Source organism: Equus quagga, chromosome 4, assembly GCF_021613505.1.
Source record: "Equus quagga isolate Etosha38 chromosome 4, UCLA_HA_Equagga_1.0, whole genome shotgun sequence".
In the NCBI taxonomy this organism is placed as follows: domain Eukaryota; kingdom Metazoa; phylum Chordata; class Mammalia; order Perissodactyla; family Equidae; genus Equus; species Equus quagga.
Genome location: NC_060270.1, coordinates 49,537,913 through 49,557,774, shown reverse-complemented (window position 1 = coordinate 49,557,774; position 19,862 = coordinate 49,537,913). Strand labels below are relative to the sequence as shown.

At 37.9% G+C, this 19,862-nt stretch overlaps 1 protein-coding gene across 9 annotated transcripts in view; it reads left to right on the top strand.

Annotated features, from left to right (window-relative positions):
• Positions 1–19,410, top strand: part of GPR160 (G protein-coupled receptor 160) — a 48,855-nt gene extending 29,445 nt beyond the window's left edge. For all 9 annotated transcript variants that reach the window (XM_046657822.1, XM_046657823.1, XM_046657815.1 and 6 more), the window contains 2 exons: positions 13,986–14,103; positions 17,922–19,410. In XM_046657822.1, the coding sequence (XP_046513778.1) occupies positions 17,994–19,007 (1,014 nt within the window). In that variant the 5' untranslated portion in view covers positions 13,986–14,103; positions 17,922–17,993 and the 3' untranslated portion in view covers positions 19,008–19,410. The remainder of the gene's footprint in view (positions 1–13,985; positions 14,104–17,921) is intronic.
• The last annotated feature ends 452 nt before the right edge of the window (positions 19,411–19,862 follow it).

Sequence of the window (19,862 nt, the reverse complement as noted above, 5' to 3'; positions counted from 1 at the left end):
TAAGATATCACCTTACACCCATTAGAATGACAAAACTATCTAAAACTAATAGTAACAAATGTTAGAGAGGTTGTGGAGAAAAAGGAACCCTCATACACTGCTGGTGGGAATGCAAATTGGTGCAGCTACTGTGGAAAACAGTATGGAGATTCCTTAAAAAAGTAAAAATAGAACTACCATACGATCCAGCCATCCCACTACTGGGTATTTATCCAAAGAGCTTGAAGTCAGCAATCCCAAAAGTCCTATGTACCCCAATGTTCATTGCAGCATTATTTACAATAGCCAAGACATGGAAGCAACCTAAGTGCCCATCAACAGACGAATGGATAATGAAGATGTGGTACATATATACAATGGAATACTACTCAGCTGCAAAACAGAACAAAATTATTTCATTTGCAATAACATGGATGGACCTTGAGGGAATTATGTTAAGTGAAATAAGCCAGCTAGAGAAGGATAATCTGTGTATGACTCCACTCATATGAGGAATTTAAAATTATGGACTAAGAACAGTTTAGTGGCTACTAGGGGAAAGGTGGGGTGGGGGGTGGGCACAAAGGGTGAAGTGGTGCACCTACAACACGAATGACAAACATTAATGTACAACTAAAATTTCACAAGACTGTAACCTATCAGTAACTCAATAAAAAAAAAAATGGCAGGGAAGTATTCTAAATTAAGAGAGACGAAAATGACATGACAACTAAATGCAATGTGTTATCCTTGATTGGATCTTGGATTTTTTTAAAAAGCTGTAAAGGACAATATTGGGACAGTTGGGGAAATTTGAATATGAACTGTGTACTAGATCTTATCATTATGTTACTATTTAATTTCATGGGTAAAATAGTAGTAGTATAGTTATTTAGGAAAATGGCTACCCAATCGTAAAATCAAAAATCATTGTAGGAAAAGTGGGAAAATATAGGGACAAAAAGAAGTCCTATAGGACCACACTACCTAGGACAACCATTGCTAAGCTTTTGTATATTTCCATCCAGTCTACATATATTTAAACAAAATTGAATTATACCAATCATGGTTTATATTCCTTCCTTTTGTTCCATGTTATATGATTGACAATTCTCCATTTCATTGAATAGTCCTCAAAGACATTTTAAATGGTTATATAACATCTCTGTATATTTTCTTTTTTATTTATTTATTTATTTTTTATTTATGGTATGAGTCTTATTACCATATTTTATCCACTCTAACACCCCGTCAATTGTAAAACATCATTATTTGATGTACCACCAAAAAGAAAAATATCCTGCCAAATTATGATGCAGTTTTTTTACTTAGAATTATTTATACTTATTGAAAGAGCTCCTTTAGACTTATTTAGTCAGTTTGTTTTCATCATATCTGTTTTGTATATGCATAATTAGGAAGATTTAAGCAAAATAAATTGGTGATGGTATTCCTAACACTTCTTCACATTAAATGTCCAGCTTTTCTAAATTACATTTCAATTTAGTCTTCAGTGTCTATGTTTTCCCCCACGGTACCATCCTCTGTGCCGTCAAACGCTTTGTATAGTACAGCATTTAGGAGTGCTCCACTCCCTTTGAATTTTACACTTTAAATGGCTGAATTGTATGACATGTGAATTATATTCCAAAAAGGTGTTTTTTTAAAAAAAAAAAGTGTAAAAGTGTTCCTTTATTACATCTGAGATTTTCTTCCAAGCTGCAAATTCTGATGCTTCCTGATCTCACCAGAAAGTGCCAATAGAGATTTTCAAACAGCAACCAGCACTCCTCAAATGGTCTTTAAATTGTAGTTGACCAGAACACGGAGTGATGGCGTCTGCCCAGTCATGGCGCCAGGAATAACCACTGAGGTCACTCCTGCATAGGCAGTGACAGTTACCGCACAGCCACTGCCTGCTAACAGTGACCTGTAACACCTACAGTAGGTGAAATACAGTCTTTTGTTTAAAAATGAAATTTCTTTGTTTTTCTCTTTAAATAAATTTTAATTTTTACTCAAGTAACAAAGGTACATTATTCAAAGGATTATCTAGTTGGGTCACAAGGCTTATTCCAGGAGGAAAAAGAAAAAATCCATTTTTCTGCCTGTTCTCCACAGGCAACTTCACCTCCTATAACTGATGGTATTTACCTTCGTACCTCCCGTAACATGCTCATATTACGGTTTTCACTTTAAGCATTACCTGTTGACTTCCAAAGGGAAGATGATTATTTAGGCTTCTTCCACCTTGCTGACAAGCCCCACATCCACCGTCACTATAACCATGGACACTTCCCAGACCCCATGCTGTCAATGTAACTATGATATTAATTGTGGTTATATCCGTATTCAGTGTTAACATTATTCTAACTGCAAAAACTCTCCACAGCTAACCAAGGTCATATATTACAATTTCATTTCCTTTCCTGAACAACATTTTTGTTTTCCTTTGAGTGGACTTTTTTCTTCTTTGTTTCTTTATACTTATCATTAATTCAACCACAGACTCTTCCCTATTCTGTAAATCTCTTTAAGTACATTCAAAGGTATTTGGAGTTTCCATCTTGTGGAAATTTCTCCCGTGGCCATATGGCCTGCTCTCGCTCAGATTGTGCGCTCCACCTGTGGTGTGGAGATAATCTCCTTCCACCCAAGGATCCTCCTTCCTCTCTTCTAACGCATCCCCCGTTTCCTGGATCCCAGTCTTTCTCTTTCTTAGTTTACTCCCTCATTGTGACGGAGTATGCCTTCCATTGGCTTCCTAAGATCTTCATGTGATGCAAACATTTTTGAGACCTCACATACCTAAAAATGGCTTTGTTTTATATCTACGCTTAATTGACCATTTAGCTTGTGTAGAATTCTACATTGGATATTAATTTTTTCATTAAAGACTTAAAAGCTTTTTAAAGTAAAGGGAATACTTAAATCATTTGTATAGTTGAGAGTTGTACCAATTTGTAGATAACTTATTTAGTTTTTCCTTTTTCAGTGTATTTAACTTTTCAAATACTTAATACAATCAGGTGGTTAGAAGAATTTTCATCTTCTTCTCCCCAAAGCCCTGCCAGTACTTAGTTGTATATTCTAGTTGTAGGTCCTTCTAGTTGTGCTATGTGGGACGCCACCTCAGCATGGCCTGATGAGCAGTGCCATGTCTGCACCCAGGATCCAAACCAGTGAAACCCTGGGCTGCCGAAGCAGAGCCCACAAACTTAGCCACTCGCCAAAGGGGCTGGCCCCCCAGGAGAATTTTACTACTAGGAAAAAAGTATATATTGAAGTCTCCATCCCATCCATGGCCCCATCTGCCAAGTTGCTACCCTTGTCACCATTGTTTCTCACTTCTTAAGCGTCCTTCCAGGATTTCTTTATCCATATATGGAACTTATTTGACTATGTATGCTTTTTCCTCACCCCTTTTACACAAAGGGTGGTGTATTCTATGTACTGTTCTGTATCTTGTTATTTCCTTAGCAGTGTATCCTGGAGATGTGTCACTTTTAAAAGACAGCTACACAGTATTGCATTGGATAGATGTGTCATAATTCATTTAAAGGTTTCCTTATTGGTGGACATTTGGGTAGTTTCCAATCTTTTGTTATTATAAACAGTGCTTCCATGAATAATCTTATAAGCAATTTTTCATGCATGCAAGTAAATCTATAGGATTACTTAGGAGGGACTTGTTGGCTGAAAGGACATATATGTCTGTAATTTTGGTAGACATTGCCAGATGGCTCATCACAGGAGTTAAACCATTTACACTGCTGCAGCCTCACAGATGTACTCTGCTTGTGAATTGTGGGAGTTTCCCTAGCTTTTAAGAGGCAAACATAGTTTAGATTTCTCTTTTTCTTTTTATAGGTGATGTTGACCATCTTTTCATATGTTTAAAGCCCATTTATCCTTTTTTTGTCAATTGTCTCTTCACAGCCTTTGCTCATTTTTTAATTTCACTATTGGGCTTTTGATCTTTTTCCTGTCTGATTTCCAAGAGTTCTTTACAAATTTGGGAGATTAGTGTTTTGTAATGTTTTTTCCCAGTTTGTTGTTTTCTTTTGATTTTGCCTGTGGCTTTTATGCCAGAAAGTGTTGTTTTTTTATTCGGTTGAATTTATCACTCTCTTAAGGTCAAAGTTATCCCTGGCTTCCAGTGTTGCTGAAGAGCCTGACCCCATCCTGACTCTTTTTTCTTTATTTTTTTATTGAAAAATAAAATACAGAAACAGAAAGCCATTCACAAAAATGTATACCTTAATGAATCATAAGGTGATCATAAGGTGAACACCATTTAACTACCCCTCAGGTAAGGAACTAGAACTCTGAGCCATAAGCCCCTTCCTTGTGACCGCTCCCAATGCCATCCCTCGCCCCCAAAATAACTTGACTCATAGAGTAACCACTTTCTTGCATTTTTTTTTTTTTTGAGGAAAATTAGCCCTGAGCTAACTACTGCCAATCCTCCTCTTTTTGCTGAGGAAGACTGGCCCTGAGCTAACATCCGTGCCCATCTTCCTCTATTTTATATGTGGGATGCCTACCACAGCATGGCTTTTGCTAAGCAGTGCCACGTCTGCACCCAGAATCCAAACCAGCAAACCGTGGGCTGCTGAGAAGCAGAACATGTGAACTTAACTGCTGCGCCACCAGGCTGGCACCCCACTTTCTTGCATTTCTAAAAAGCAGTTTCATCACCCAAATGTTTATCCCTGGAGACTTTAATTTAGTCTTACCCTTTAAAAAGTAATTATTTGAGATGTCTTTTAAGTCTCTTTTTTACTCTATAGATTACTTCTCCATTCCTTTTTTCCCCTTGTTCTTTGGTTGAAGAACTGGACCATTTGACCTTTAGAGTCTTCCACAGCATGACTTTCACTGACTGCACACTCGTGGTACAGCTCAGGATGTCCCTCTGGCTGCTGTATCTCTTTCCTGTTTTAAAAACAGCTTTATTGAAGTCCAGTTGAGACATAGTAAACTGCATGTATTTAATGTGTACAATTGGATATTTTTGCCTTATGTCTACACCCATGAAAAGACCACCACCATCAGGATAGTGAACCTGTCACCCCAGAAGTTCCCTGTGCCCCTTTGTAACTTCTCCCTCCTGCCCCTCCCTATCTCCTCAGCAGCTAATGATCTGCTTTGTGTCATTATAGGTAAGTGTGTATTTTTTAAGATTTTTATATAAATGGAATCACGCAGCGTGCATTCCTCTTTTTGCCGGGCCTCTTCCACTCAGCATAACTGTTCTGAGATTCCTCTGTGTTGCTGCCTGCATATTGATAGTTCCTTCCTTTCTTTTGCTGAGTAGCATTCCATTGCATGGATGATAGCACTGTTTTGTTTGTCCACTCACTTGTTGATAGAAATCTAGATTGTTCCCAGTTGTGTGTCCTCTGTATTTCTTGCAAACTGGCAGCTGGATCTAGAGATTTGATCAGACTCAGGTTTGGTCTGCAGGGGGCATGAAATGTCTGGTTTCTCTGCTGTTGTGATGATGATAGCAGTAGGTGCTTGATGTCTGTCTACATTTGTTAAATTCACGGGTGGAAGGTGGAGGGAGGAGAGCTGGTTGCAGTGGTGGAATTCTAAGACTACAGTTTATTTTTTATTTATAAATCAGAACACTCTTTAAAGAGATACTTCCTCTTATCTACTACTTGGTTACCCAGTGGTACATCTTATATAAGGCAGGGTAAATGCTTTATTCTTTCCCTTAACTTACAGGATATCCATTCCATCTCTAAATTCTTTATATCCATCTCTAAATTCTTTATATAAAACCTGTTGTTGGTGGTTTTTCTCTTAGGAAACTGGTAGTCTCTTCCGTTATCACTGTTTTGAAATTTCTGACGATGTGCTGTAACGTACGTCTGTTTTCTTCCCAGGTGGGCATTGATAGACTCTTTCACTCTTAAAAAACCATCAGAAATTTCTAGAAAATGTTACAGCCTTTTATTCGATTTCTTCCCCTCCAGTTTGTTCTTGCTTTCTGTGACCCCCATTATTCAGATTTTGCACCTGCTGGATTGGTTCTCTAATTTTCTTATCCTTTTCTCTATCTTCTTGTTGTGTTTTCTGGTACATTTCCTGAACTTTATTTTCTAACTCTTCTGTTCAGCTTATCATTTCTGCCATCATATTTTCATTTTCCAAGAGTGCTTTCCTGTTTTCTGTTGTTGGTGTTGGGAGTAGCCTCCTCTTCTTGTTTCATGGATGCAGTATTTTCTGCCTGAAAACAATGAATTTCTAAATAAAGTTTTCTTCTACCATTGTCTCTTTCTTCCAAGTTGTCTTTTTTCCTCCTTGTGGGTTTGACTTTTCATAAGAGAGATTTCCTTTGAATGTCTGGGGACCTTTGGATGTCTAGTCATACTTAGGAGGAAGGCTTCATCTAGGATGTTTCCTTAGGGAAGACTCAATGTCAGTATCTTTAGATATTTCTTGACTGATCCCCAGAGAAGGAGTTTTGGATCTTTGTTTTGTGATAATAGTATTCCTGAAATCCAAATGGGGAAAAGAAGGCTGGAGAGGTGTCATCTTTTAATGTATGTATTTTTACTCAGTCCCCGTTTTCAGCATGGGACCACTCCATCCTCATCTCTTCCCATGGTTACCCTCTTCAGAGGGGAAAACCTCGTTCTTGTTCCCTGGTTGGGGAGAGACAGTCACCTGCTGCAGTGAGTCAGGGAAGGGATCTGAGGTCTGTTTGTTTCATTTACAGTGAATCCTCCTGTTTTTAGCCCTGTCTTTACATCCCTTTCCAAAGTTACCTGGGCCAACAATACCTGAGCCTTTTGAGGGTCCTGAGGTATAAGCTAGCTTGCCATTGTGCTTTCTCCATGGCTGGCTTTCCTGAGTCTATTCTTAGCATATATGAGTCACCTGAGGATTTTATTAAAAATGAAATTGATTCAGCAGGTGCAAGTTGGAGACTGAGACCCTGCCTTTATTTACAGCGGGCTTCTGGGTACTGCTTGTGCTCCTGTTCCTCAGACCACACTTTGTGCAGCAAAGTGCTAAGTCATTTACCACTCATTTTCCAGCCTCTGGATTTTTTGTTTTTGCCAGTGTCCACTATTGCATTTTGTCCTTGGAGGTTTGTGCCTTTAAAAAAAATGAAAAATTTCAAACATACATACAACTAGACAGAATCACCATTAACCATGGGCGATCCTTCCCCATCTACACTCCCATCAACTCCCCACCAAACACAGATGGTGTGTTATTTTGAAGCAAATTCCAGAGAAGATGCCTCATCTGTAAATATTTCAGTGTGTATTTTTTTTAATGATAATTTAAAAAAGTAACCATATGTATTAGTTTGCTGGGGCTGCCATGACAAAATTCCACAGGCTGTCTTAAACAACAGAAATCTATTTTCTCATAATTCTAGAGGCTAGAAGTCAGAGGGCAAGGTCTCGACAGGCTTGGTTTCTCCTGAGGCCTCTCTCCTTAGCTTGCAGGCAGCCACCTTCCAGCTGCATCCTTGCATGGTCTTTCCTCTGCATGCGCCCATCCCTGGAGTCTTCCTCTGCATGTGCCCATCCCCAGCATCTGTGTGTCTTAATCTCCTCTTCTTATAAGGAGACCAGTCAGATTGGATTAGGGCCCATCCATACGACCTCACTGAATCTTAATGACCTCTTTAAAGGCCCCATCTCCAAAGAGAGTCACATTCTAAGGTACTGGGGGTCAGGGCTTCAACATAGAAATTTGGGGGGAACACAACAAAATACCATTATCATGCCAAAAATTAATAATTCCTTAATATCCTTAGATTTCCAGTCAGTGTTCAAATTTCCAATTGTCTTATAAATGTAAGCCTGTTTCAGTGAGTTCAGATAAGTTCTACACAGTGCACTTAGTTGATATATCTAAGTCTTTTGTGTCATTGATACAATTTATTGAAGAAACAAGTTGTTTGCCTTGTAGAGTTTACTACCATCTGGATTTTGCTTTTTGCATCTAGTGGAGGTATATTTAACATGTTCTTTTGTCCTCTCTTTTTTGTAAATAAGTAGTTGAATCTACAGTCTCGATCAGCTTCTAAGTTTCGGGCGAGTCTGCTTCCTAGGCAGTGGTGCATCCTTCCATCTCTCCCTTTGGATGTTAGTAGCTGGTGATGATCACTAGCTGCCTCCATTAGTGCATCAGGGGTTGCAAAATGGTGATTTTCAATTTGTATTATTCCTTACTCACTTATTAGTTAGAGTACTTCTATAAAGGTAAACACCTCCTCACTTAGTATTTCATCACCAAGTGCTATAGTTAGTATAGAAAAATGCTTGATTCTTTCCCTGTATTTACCAGTTTAAAAACATAGTGACTTGGTTCCCTAGTGTCCTCAAATGTGACAAATTAGGTTTGCTTGTTCATTTTAGAATCAGGTACAAACTCAATTTGCTGTTCTTTTAGTGGTGTTACGAGAGGGAGTAGAGGTAATTGCATTTATTCAAAAAGCCATCTTTCATTAGAAGTTGTATCATGATTTATGTAGCCAATTTCCTACTGTTGGATATTTAAATTAATTCCAGGTTTTTGCTTTATGTCCAATACTGTGAAATGAACATCTGTAAAAATAAATGAATAAAACACACTCATTTTCAGTGTATAGTTTGAATTTTGAAAAATGTACACACTTGTTGGCCAACCCACCCCAATCTAAATATAGAATATTTCCACCTCTACAGAAAGTTCCCTGGTGCCTCTTTGCCCGACCTGGTCCGATGGTCTGTCTGGCCTTACAGATTCGTTTTGCTGTTCTGGAATTCCATATAAGTGGAATCACACAGTCTGTACTCTCGTGTCAGGTTTTTTCATTCAGCATGTTTGGAGGTTCATCCCTCTGTAGCAGGTATCAGTACCTCATTCCTTTTTATTGCTGAGAACTATTCCATTGTATGGATATACTACAATTTGTTTATCCATCCTCCTACTCATGAATATCTGGAGTTTTCCAGTTTGGAGCCATGATGAATAAAGCTGCTACACACATTTGTGTACGTGTGTTTTCTTTTTGTGGACAGGTGTTTTCATTTCTCTTGGGTAAATACCAAGGAGTAGGATTACTGGAGGAAATGGTAATTGAATGTTTAACATTGTAAGAAACTGCCAAATTGTTTAAGCAATGCCTGAGAGGTCTCGTATTGTCAGTCTTTTAAATTTTAGTTATTCTAGTGGGTGTGCAGTGGCATCTCATGTACTTTTCATTTTCATTTCCCCAATGTATCTATTTAAATCTTTTGCCCATTTTTCCAGTGGGCTAATTGTTTTACTGAGTTGTAAGAGTCCTTTTATATTCCAGATCCAAGTCTTTGGTCAGATATTTATTGTGAATATTTTCTCTCAGTCTGTACCTTACCTTTTCATTCTCTTAACTATGCTTCTAAAGAGAAGTGTTTGTTTTTTAACAGTCTAATTTATCAATTTGTATATGTGCATGAGTACATGTGCATGTCCTAAGAAAGCTATGCCTCCTATAGTGGGTTGACTAGCGTCCCCCCAAAATTCATGTCCATCCAGAATGTGGCCTTATTTGGAAATAGGTTTTTGCAGATGTAATTAAGGTAAGGTCATACGGAATTAGGGTGGGCCCTAAATCCTGTGACCATCGTTCTTATAAAAAGACGAGAGGACACACACAGGGGAGAAGACCATGTAAAGATGGAGGCAGAGATTGGTGTTACACTGCCACAAGCCAAGGAATGCCAGGAGCCAGGCGCAGCTGGAAGAGGAAGGAAGGATTCTCCTCTAGAGCCTTCAAAGGCAGTGTGGCTCTGCCGACACCTGGCTCTCAGACTCCTGGCCTGTAACACTGTGAGAATCACTTTGTGTTGTTTTGAGCCTCCCAGTGGTAATCTGTTATGGCAGTCCTAGGAGACGTACACCCACCCAGGATCACAAAGATTTTCCTGTTTGCTTCTAGAAATTTCAGTTTCACTTCTACATTTAGTCTTATGATCCATTTTGAGTTTACTTTTGTGTGTAGTGTGATGGAAGGATTAATTTTTCCCATATGGATATCCAGTTTCCAGTGCCGTTTTTAAACAAGACTCTCCTTTCCCCCGTTGAATTACCCTGCACTTTTGTTGGAAATCAATTGACCATAAGTGTGTGGATCCGTGTCTAGATCCTCTTCTGTTCCCTAGCTTTACAGAACCATCCTTATGCTGATCTCACCCTCTTCATTTCTGTACCTTTATCAAGTAGTGTAAGTCCTCCAACTTCATTGCTCTTAAAAATCATTTTGGGTCTGCTGGGTCCTCTACATTTCCATATAAATTGTAGAATCAGCTTGCCAATTTCTACAAAAAACTTGCCAAGTCTTCCAGTCCACAGTATGTCTTCATTGATTGAGATCTTCTTTCTTTCTGCAATATTTAAAATTTCCAGAATACTGTGCTTGCATGTGCTTTGTCAAATTTATACCTAAATGTTTCATATTTTTGATGCTATTGTAAATGTTTTAATTTCATTTTCCAACTGTTTATTACTAGTATGTACAAACATTTCTAAAGGTAACCTTGCTAAATTCACTTGTTACTTTTATTAGCTTTTGTTGTAGATTCCTTAGATTTTCTAAGTACATGATCATGTCACCCATGATTAAAGACAGTTTTACTTTTCTTTCTAGTTTACAAGCCTTTTATTTCTTGTTAGTGCCTTATTACACTGGCTAGGTCTTACAATAAAATTTTCAGTAGGAGTGGAGGGTGGACATCCTTATGTTATTCCTGGTCTTAGGGTGAAAACAGCCACTCTTTCATCACTGAGCATGAGGTTAGCTGTAGGTTTTTCATTGATGCTTTTTATCTAGTTGGAAAGTTCCCTTCTGTTGTCTGTGAGAGTTTTTATCATGTTGGATTTTGTTAAATGCTTTTTCTAGTCTATTCAGATGATCATATAGCTTTTCTCCTTTATTCTGTTAACATGATGAATTACATTGATTTTCTGATGTTAAAGCAAGCTTGCATTGGCTGTGATCTATTAGGATATGTTACTTTTTATATATTGATGGATTTAATTTGATAGTATTTTATTAAGGATTTTTGACTCTATGTTCTTCAAGGATGTTGACTTATAATGTAGTTTTCTTAAAATGTCTGTGGTTTTGGTATCAGGTAATTCTGGTCTTGTAAAATGAGTTGGGAGGTGATTTTCTCCTCTTGTGTTCTCTTTAAGTTTGGTCCTTCTTCCTTAAACGTTTGGTAGAATTCATCAATGGAAACATCTGAGCCTAGAGTTTTCTTTGTGGGAAGGTTTCTAAAGTGCAAAATCAGTTTCTTTATTAGGGATCTTTTTAAATGAGTTTTGGTAGTTTCCAGAAATTTGTCTCTTTGGTCACAGTTGTCTCACTTAATGGAATAAAGTTATTCATAATAGTCCTTTATTATCCTTTTAATGTTTATAGGATTTGGTAAGTTACTCTTTCCTAATTTGGAAAGAAGTTCTTAGTTTGGCTGGAGATTTATCAATTTTATTGTTTTTTTCAAAGAACTAGCTTTTTGGTTCATTGGTTTTTCTGTTGTTTAAAAAATTTCATTGTTTTCTGCTATTTTATCCTTCCTTTAGCTTACTTTGGGTTTAATTCACCCTTCTTTTTCTTAAGGTATTAACTTAGGTCACTGAATCAAGACTTCCTTTCCAACATAGGCAAATATAAGAAAATCAGAACAAAACAGTGCAAAAGCAATTAATGTATTGGTATTAAAATTGAATTTTGATTTTACCAATTTTCTGACACTTGCATTGTTGCTTTTCAAAGTTCTTTTTTCTAGTACAGCTTTTTAAAAATTCTGACAATATAAATAATACATGCTAAATGTTAAAAAAAAATTTCAAAGGGTAGAGAGATTATAAAGTATAAAGAATTACATTAGTCAGGATAAGCCATAACAAATAATCACAAAATCCTTGCAGTTTAATACAACAAGCCTTTACTTCTTGCTCACACTTTACATCCATTGTGAATCCTCAGCGGCTTTGCTCCACACAGTCCCAAGGACCCAAGGACCCAGGTGCACAGGGCTCCACCATCACGAGCTGTACTATCTCGAACACACGGCCTTGTCATTGCCTGCGGCAGGGAGGGGAGAGGACTGAGGGGCTCCCATCTGCAGTTAAACACTTTGGCCTCACAGCCTGTTGGCCAGAATTAGCCACGTGGGCCCTCATAATTGTAAGCGTCAGGGAACTAAACTCTTCCCATGGGCCTAGAAGCAGGGATGAGTGAGCACTACAAGTCTGTACCCCAGGAAAAGGGTGAAAGTCACCTGTCCTCCTCGTCCAAGATAACCCCTACTTCCTGTCCTCTCCTGGCCCCAGTGATCTTCCTCATGGCCAGCCTTACGTCTGGGTTGGTGATTACTCCTGTGGTCTGACCCATCAGTGATTCGTATTTCACTGTGTTCTACTTTTGCAACCCTTAACTGATTTTATCAGTGTATAAATGAGACCTGGGAAAGAGAAAATCAAGATCCCTTGCTAGTTGCCTTAACAACATGTAAATTTCAGATATCTTTTTAAAACTTTACTTGAGAATGTCTCTGAAAGATACACGATTAACTGGGAAGAGTGGTTTTATTTAGGGACGGAAATGGACTGGAGAGTGGTGAGTGGGGGTGAGGGGTGCTGGAAGAGTGGGTAGGAGGGGTAATTTTCACTATATACACTTCTGTAACTTGTTTTATACCATGTAAATTATATTACCTACTTTTAAAAATAAGTTAAATAAAAATCTTTATTTTCTATATTTCCTTACTCTATATTGAATCTAATTATATGTAAATAAATGAAAACACGTTTCCTTAAATGTTGTTGTAGTTGAATGACACTGTATTTTTTCACTGAATTTTGACACATCAAGCAAGGACCACATTTTGAAAAGTGTATTTACCTCTTGGAGGAGTAAAATTCCATTATCCAAACAGCTCAGTTAGTTATGGTCCTTTGGGTACCAATAATCAACAGTCACTCTTACTTGGATGTTACCTTTCGGGAACGCTCTGATCCCTTCTACATTGCACTTGAGAGCTGAGCCATAACTGACTTACTGAACATGAGCTTTGAAACCAGATCTGAGATTGAACTTCAGCTCCAACACACGTCAGTTGTGCAGCCTCAGGAAATGTGCTTATTAACCTCTGAGCCTGTTTCCTCATGGCAAAAAAGAATATATACCTTTCATGATTGTTGTAAGGATTACCTTAAAGGTATGTGAAACCCTAGACAAGGCTCAATACATTTTTCACCCCCAGGTTTTCTCCACACATGAGGCTCAGCAAATCCCGCTATAGTGTGAATTCCATTTTCTGTACAATAGTAGACCAGAATGTTAACTGTGCCCATCTTCTTCCCATCCTACTCTTTAATGCACATGGTTTTGTTAAACTTTTGATATTTCATAGCACAACTATTTGATTATAATAATACTATGAAGTTATTTACCTTTTTTTACTCTCAAGCTCATGAATACAGAGGACTTTCCAAAGGCTACATGATGTGTGATGTCGCAGCTGATTAAATGCAGATAAGTCAGGCATCTGCTGTTGGGCCAGACACTAAAGCAATTTGTGAAATGGGAAACAATGCCACTCTGCTGACTAAATTTTTTTGTTTGGGAAAATATGCTAATTTTTCATTTAAAAAAATGTTACTTATTGCTAACATGCAACAAGTATCAAAAGGTCCTTAAATCAAACAGTTTGAGAACTGCTAGTTTAGACTCTGAAGCCTGTGAGTGAACTGTGTGATGTAAGCAAGGTTTCTTTCACTAGATGCCGTGTTACATGCACCGCATCACAGGGTCTGTGGTGGACTTTCGATCTAAGTACCCCCTTTCCTCCTTTTGCTGGAAAGAATAGCAGCAGTCAGTTACTGGCTCCCATCCCACAGAAAGTTACAGTTTTTCTAAGCAGAGATCTGGAGTCCCTTACACTGAACTCCAGTTATTAATGGCTATTGATGGTTATTTTTGTTTTCTATCTTTCACACAGCACTTATTCACACGGCATTCTGGTATGCCAGGAACCGAAAGTAAGATTACTGAAGGCAGTAAAACTGAAATAAAATAGGAAGATCATCAGCCAAGAAAGCCCGACTAGAGAAAGCAGAGTAAGTATGGTGGTTCTTAAGAACTAGCAGGGTTATCAATAGAAAAGCTGAGACTGGTCCATGATAAGAATTTGTGGTTTGCTTCCCTCAGGCCCTGCTCATACTTCTCAACTGGTCAGATCATACAGCAAGCACAGAGAGGCCTTGAAAAGGACTTCCACACTAACTTTTTAAGTTGTATATGAAGCATATGAGTTGACTGATAAGTAGTTTAAAAAAATCATTCAGGAGAAGAACCATATCTTGTAAATCTCTGAATCTCTGTAGTTAATGTGAACATTTTTCAAGGGAAAATTTGGGACAGGTAGCCCATCAAAGGATTTCTGTCTTGTTCTGGGACGTTTAAAGAACAAATACTGGAATTTTGAATGCTTTCAGTGGGCTGTGGGGGAAGTGGGATATAAGGTTGGTATCACCTAAGAAAGTTTTGATTTGTTTCCATGATCATGGTATTCAGGAACCACTGTAAAATGAACAAAAACTCATTTTCCAATATATCTCCTTTCGATTGCTTTTTATTGCCTCGGGTTGGACATCTTCCTTGGGCCTCTTCCCCCCTCATCTCTAAGTTTCTCCCAGCTTTCTGATTCTCTTATGTGTTCCATTTCAGACTTGTTTGTCTTTCTTCCAGAAGGCCGTAGCTGATCCTCCTCCTCCACGTCCTCCTCCTTTGCTGACCTTCCTTAGCCCCTTGGAGACACTCTGTCACTTCCCTCCTCCAGGGACCAGCCTGCTTTTCTGGCCTTACAGTTGGCCCCACTCTGAGAGTCAATGATGAAATGGAAACTTGGGAAACATCCCTTGGATGTTGCCTACTTAAACAGATTTCTGAGCTTTACTTATTTAATTTTTGATACGAGTTATAAAGGATAAAATCATTTTATACAGATTACTTTTTAAGATTTCTTTTAAAGATACTTTTTTAAAAAGTGAGTCTTGAAAAAAAAATAATAAAAAAATAAAAAGTGAGTCTTTAAAAATTGGAACCCACACTATTTCCCTTCCTCACTCCCATTCAAACCAACATTTACTATTTAAAACTAAGCCTGTTTTTTTCTTGGCATGAGGAGGACTTTATATGGTCTTACCATTCCACTAGGCTTCCTATCCAAGCAACATCACTTATAAGGTTAGTGGCATTCATCAAGGGGGTAGCCAAGAATCTGTGCCCTTGCATATCAAATCTGGAATGGAACTTTTTCAGGAGAGGGTCATTAAACTATATAGTATATTTAATTATAGAAAAAATTTGAGTGTACAGAAGAACTTGTTTCATTGGTTCTTTTATACCTATGGTTGTGAAAATAGGTATTGGGTGCTTTTTAAAACTATCTTTACATATATAAAGATATATGTAAAGATGTGTGTGTATAAATACATAATTTGTGTACCTTAATAAGTGAGCTTATGACACAGCAGATTTATGGCCATGAGAGTATGTTAAGGAAAAAATTATTCATGACCCTCGGTAAAGAACAGTAAGGCAGACTTTACTCAAGGCCACTGCAGTGGGGTTCTGCAGTGGGAGAGTGATTGAGTCCAACTCTGATACAACAAGGAAAAGTGGGGATTTATAGCCAGGAACAAGGTGGGGGTCAGTGGATGGAATATTATGGAGGAAACATCAGGGATAAGAGGGGATTCTGGCTCATTCGACCTAACAGGAGTCTTGCTGAAGGCAGGCCAGGGTGACCAGACATCACCTGGGTGACGGTGGGGGACAGTGGGGGACAGTGGGGGGTGAGGAACCTAATCAGATACGGAGGGTGGGGGATTCTGGTTAACCTGACTTAGCAGGATTCTTGCTAAAATTGGACAATGAAAAGACAAACACAGCTCAAAGTCAGGGCCTAGAAGAGTTGCACTCTCTACTCAACTAGGAGAGACTGTGTCAAGTTAAGGTTTGATCTGTCAGGCAGAACTGATAGCCCTCTCCCACACTGATTTCCTTTCTTCACCCTCAGACAATATCCTCACTAGTCCCTTGAAATTATTTAACCATCAGTTATCTGCTTTTAGGCAAATTCAGTTTTCTCACTTTCAGACTTGATACTCTCTTACTTACGTTTTTCCTTAAAGTTTGACATATTCTGAAGAACCTGTAAGTATACTATTACCGTATTAATAATTCAATGTGTACCCTTCTTAGTCTTTTGATATATATGTATAGTGTCTCAAAAATTAAATGACAGGGCTGGCCCCATGGCCTAGTGGTTAAGTTTAGTGCAATCTGCTCCGGTGGCCCAGGATTGGTTTCTAGGCACAGACCTACCTCACTCTGCTAGTGGCCATGCTGTGCTGGCAGCCCACATACTAACAAACAGAGGAAGATTGGCAGAGATGTTAGCTCAGGGCAAATCTTCCTCAGCCAAAAAAAATAAATGACATGTTGCTGCCTAATTTCCTAACCTGAAACTCACTTAACATATTGTGGAAATTTATATTATCTTTTTTAACATGTAACAAATTCATAAGTCTTAAGTATAGAAAAGGTAGAGTGAAACTGTCTTCCTCCTATCCTGAGCAACATTTTTAACAGCTGCACAATAGTACATCATAAGAATGATACCATGTATCATTTTTAACCCATCCCCAATTATTGACATTTGTGGGTAGGTTTGTTGTTATCATTTGGGGTTTGTTTGGTTTGGTTATTTATAAACTCTGTGGTTGAACAGTCTTGCAGAAATCAACTGGAGGGTTTTTCTAGGATAAATTTCCTTAATTTCTTTCCTTTCCTGATTTCTTTCTCTTTTGTCATCATCTATTTCCTGCCTCCGAATGCACTTATCACTCAAGCCTCAACTCTTGTTCCTTTGCCTTTACCTAGCACTTCTTAATGGTCTCAGATGTCCATGCTCAGTCCCTATTCCTTCCCATATTCTCTCATCTCTCCAGGTGCCCCATCTGAAAGATCATGTTCCAGAAGATAAATCTTATCTTTCTTTCCTTTACTAATGTCCCCATTGTTTTTGGCTGAACCATCTGTTTTATATCTTTGAGCTTTAGAGATTTAATCTGAATAATGATCCTGCAGCTAAAAAGCTTTGAAAACGGCTATAGTAAAGGACCCCATAAGCATTACCTCTAAATTTCACTGACAAAAAGACAAAAATGCGGGTGGGGTAATTTTGTCTGGAGCCAGAGTGGGATTGTTCTGACTATTTCTATCAGGCTGCTATTTTAAGCCTGTGTTTTGGCTTTGCTAGATAAAAGTATTTTTCTACTTATTTACACAAGTTATTAAAACCTGTACTCAGAGGTCAGCCTGGTGGCGCAGCGGGTAAGTTCGCACTTTCCACTTCTCAGCGGCCTGGGGTTCACCGGTTTGGATCCCAGGTGCAGACATGGCACCGCTTGGCACGCCATGCTGTGGTAGGTGTCCCACATATTAAAAAAAAAGTAGAGGAAGATGGGCACGGGTGTTAGCTTAGAGCCAGGCTTCCTCAGAAAAAAGAGGACTCGCAGTAGTTAGCTCAGGGCTAATCGTCCTCAAAAAAACAAAAAAACAAAAACAAAAAAACCCTGGACTCATACAGAAGTTTTAGCAACTTATATATGACATTTTAGTTATAGATCTGAGAGTTCTGGACCATGTGGTTCTCAAAAAATGACCAGTGTATACACATTAATTCTTCTTGATCATGTTCTGTATTCTGTAAGTATCATGAAAAATATAAATTCCTGTTTATATATTTACTTGGGGAAAATGAATGGATTAAATCAGATTTTTGAGAACAGACGTGCTTGCTTTGTAAAGTTTTAAAAGAGAGAGCATCAAGATAACATCAAGGTTTTCTTTTCACTTTTCTTTGCAGGAATGGAAAATAAAGGGAAGCAGTGTTTTATCATATGTATTTCAGCCAGCCTTCTGAAATCTAACTAAAAATATGACTGCTCTTTCTTCAGAGAACTGCTCTTTTCAGTACCAGCTACACCAAGCAAATCAGCCCCTAAATGCCAACTGTTTGCTGCTATTGATTATACTTGGGAAAATATTACTAAATATCCTCACACTAGCAATGAAAAGAAAAAACACCTATCAAACTTTTATGGCGTATTTTTGCATTTCATTGGCATTCACTGATCTTCTACTTTTGGTGAACATTTCCCTTATATCGTATTTCAGAGATTTTGTACTTTTAGGCGTTAGGTTTACTACATACCACATCTGCCTATTTACTCAAATTATTTCTTTTACTTACGGCTTTTTGCATTATCCAGTTTTCCTGATAGCTTGTATAGATTATTACTTCAATTTCTCTAATACCACCAAGCTTCCATTTAAGTGGCAAAAATTATTTTATTTTTTTATAATAATTTTAATTTGGATTTCAGTCCTTGCTTATGTTTTAGGAGATCCAACCATCTACCAAAGCCTGAAGACACAGAACGTCTCTTCTCATCAATGTCCTTTCTACATTAGCTTTCAGAGTTACTGGCTGTCATTTTCCATGGTGATTATCTTATTTATAGCTTTTATAACCTCTTGGTCAGAAGTTACTACCTTGATACAGGCTATGAGGATAACGTCCTATATGAATGAGACTATCTTATATTTTCCCTATTCATCCCACTCTAGTTATACTGTGAACTCTAAAAAGACACTCTTGCCCAAGTTCATTATCTGTTTTCTTGGTACCTGGTTACCATTTGTACTACTTCAAGTAATTATCCTTTTACTTAAAGTACAGATTCCAGCGTATATTGAGATGAACATTCCGTGGTTGTACTTTGTCAATAGTTTTCTCATTGCTACAGTTTATTGGTTTAATTGTCACAAGCTTAATTTGCAAGATATTGCATTACCTGTGGATCCATTTGTCAACTGGAAATGCTGCTTCATTCCACTTACAATTCATAATCTTGAGCAAACTGAAAAGCCTCTATCAACAATTTGTTAATATGTTGCCGTATTAAAACATTAAAACTTAACAACTACAATAAGAATCATAATTTTATGAACAGGAAAGGATGACGACTCAGGACACACAAGGAATGAACTGAACTGAAGCTTTCACCCTGCCTAACTTTCATACCTTTTCTGAATGTGTTTTGAGACTATGATATTATTATTATTTTAAACAAAATAATTACAAGAAAATTTTTATACCTATTCAGGAACACTGCATGTTAAAAATATTAATTTGTAACACAAAAGTGAAATGAGCTAACCTTTGGCCATACTGATATTCGTGTTACCCAAAAAAACTACTGGATGCAAACTGCTATGTAACCCTCAGATTCAATGCCAACTTTAAGATATGAACTTTAATAAACATTTTTATTAAATTCAGAGCAAGAAAATCAAGATTGTGTTCTTAAAATGATTTGGCTTAAATTTTCTTTAATGTAAGAGGAAGAGTAGCTCAATTTAAATTCAGCTTATTTTTAAAAATATATCTCTGTTCTTAATGTGGATATTCCTGGAAGAAAAGTTTAGGTTGCTCACCTTACAAACCTGGGAGTAGTGACTAGGTCTCGTTCCATGACATACCAGGTACATTTTCACTGATAACTTATATGTCACATACTTACATGTCAAATCATAATCACATTGGCAACATATCACTCTGTACAGTAGGGTTTCTTATCTTCAGCACTATTTGACATTTTGGGTTGCTGGGTTTGCATTCTATGCTGTGGGAGGCTGCCCTGTGCATTGCAGGATGTTAGCAGCATCCCTGCCCTCTGCCCCCTAGATGCCAGCAGCACCTCCTTCCCCAGTCACGACAGTCAAAATGTCTCCAGACATTGCC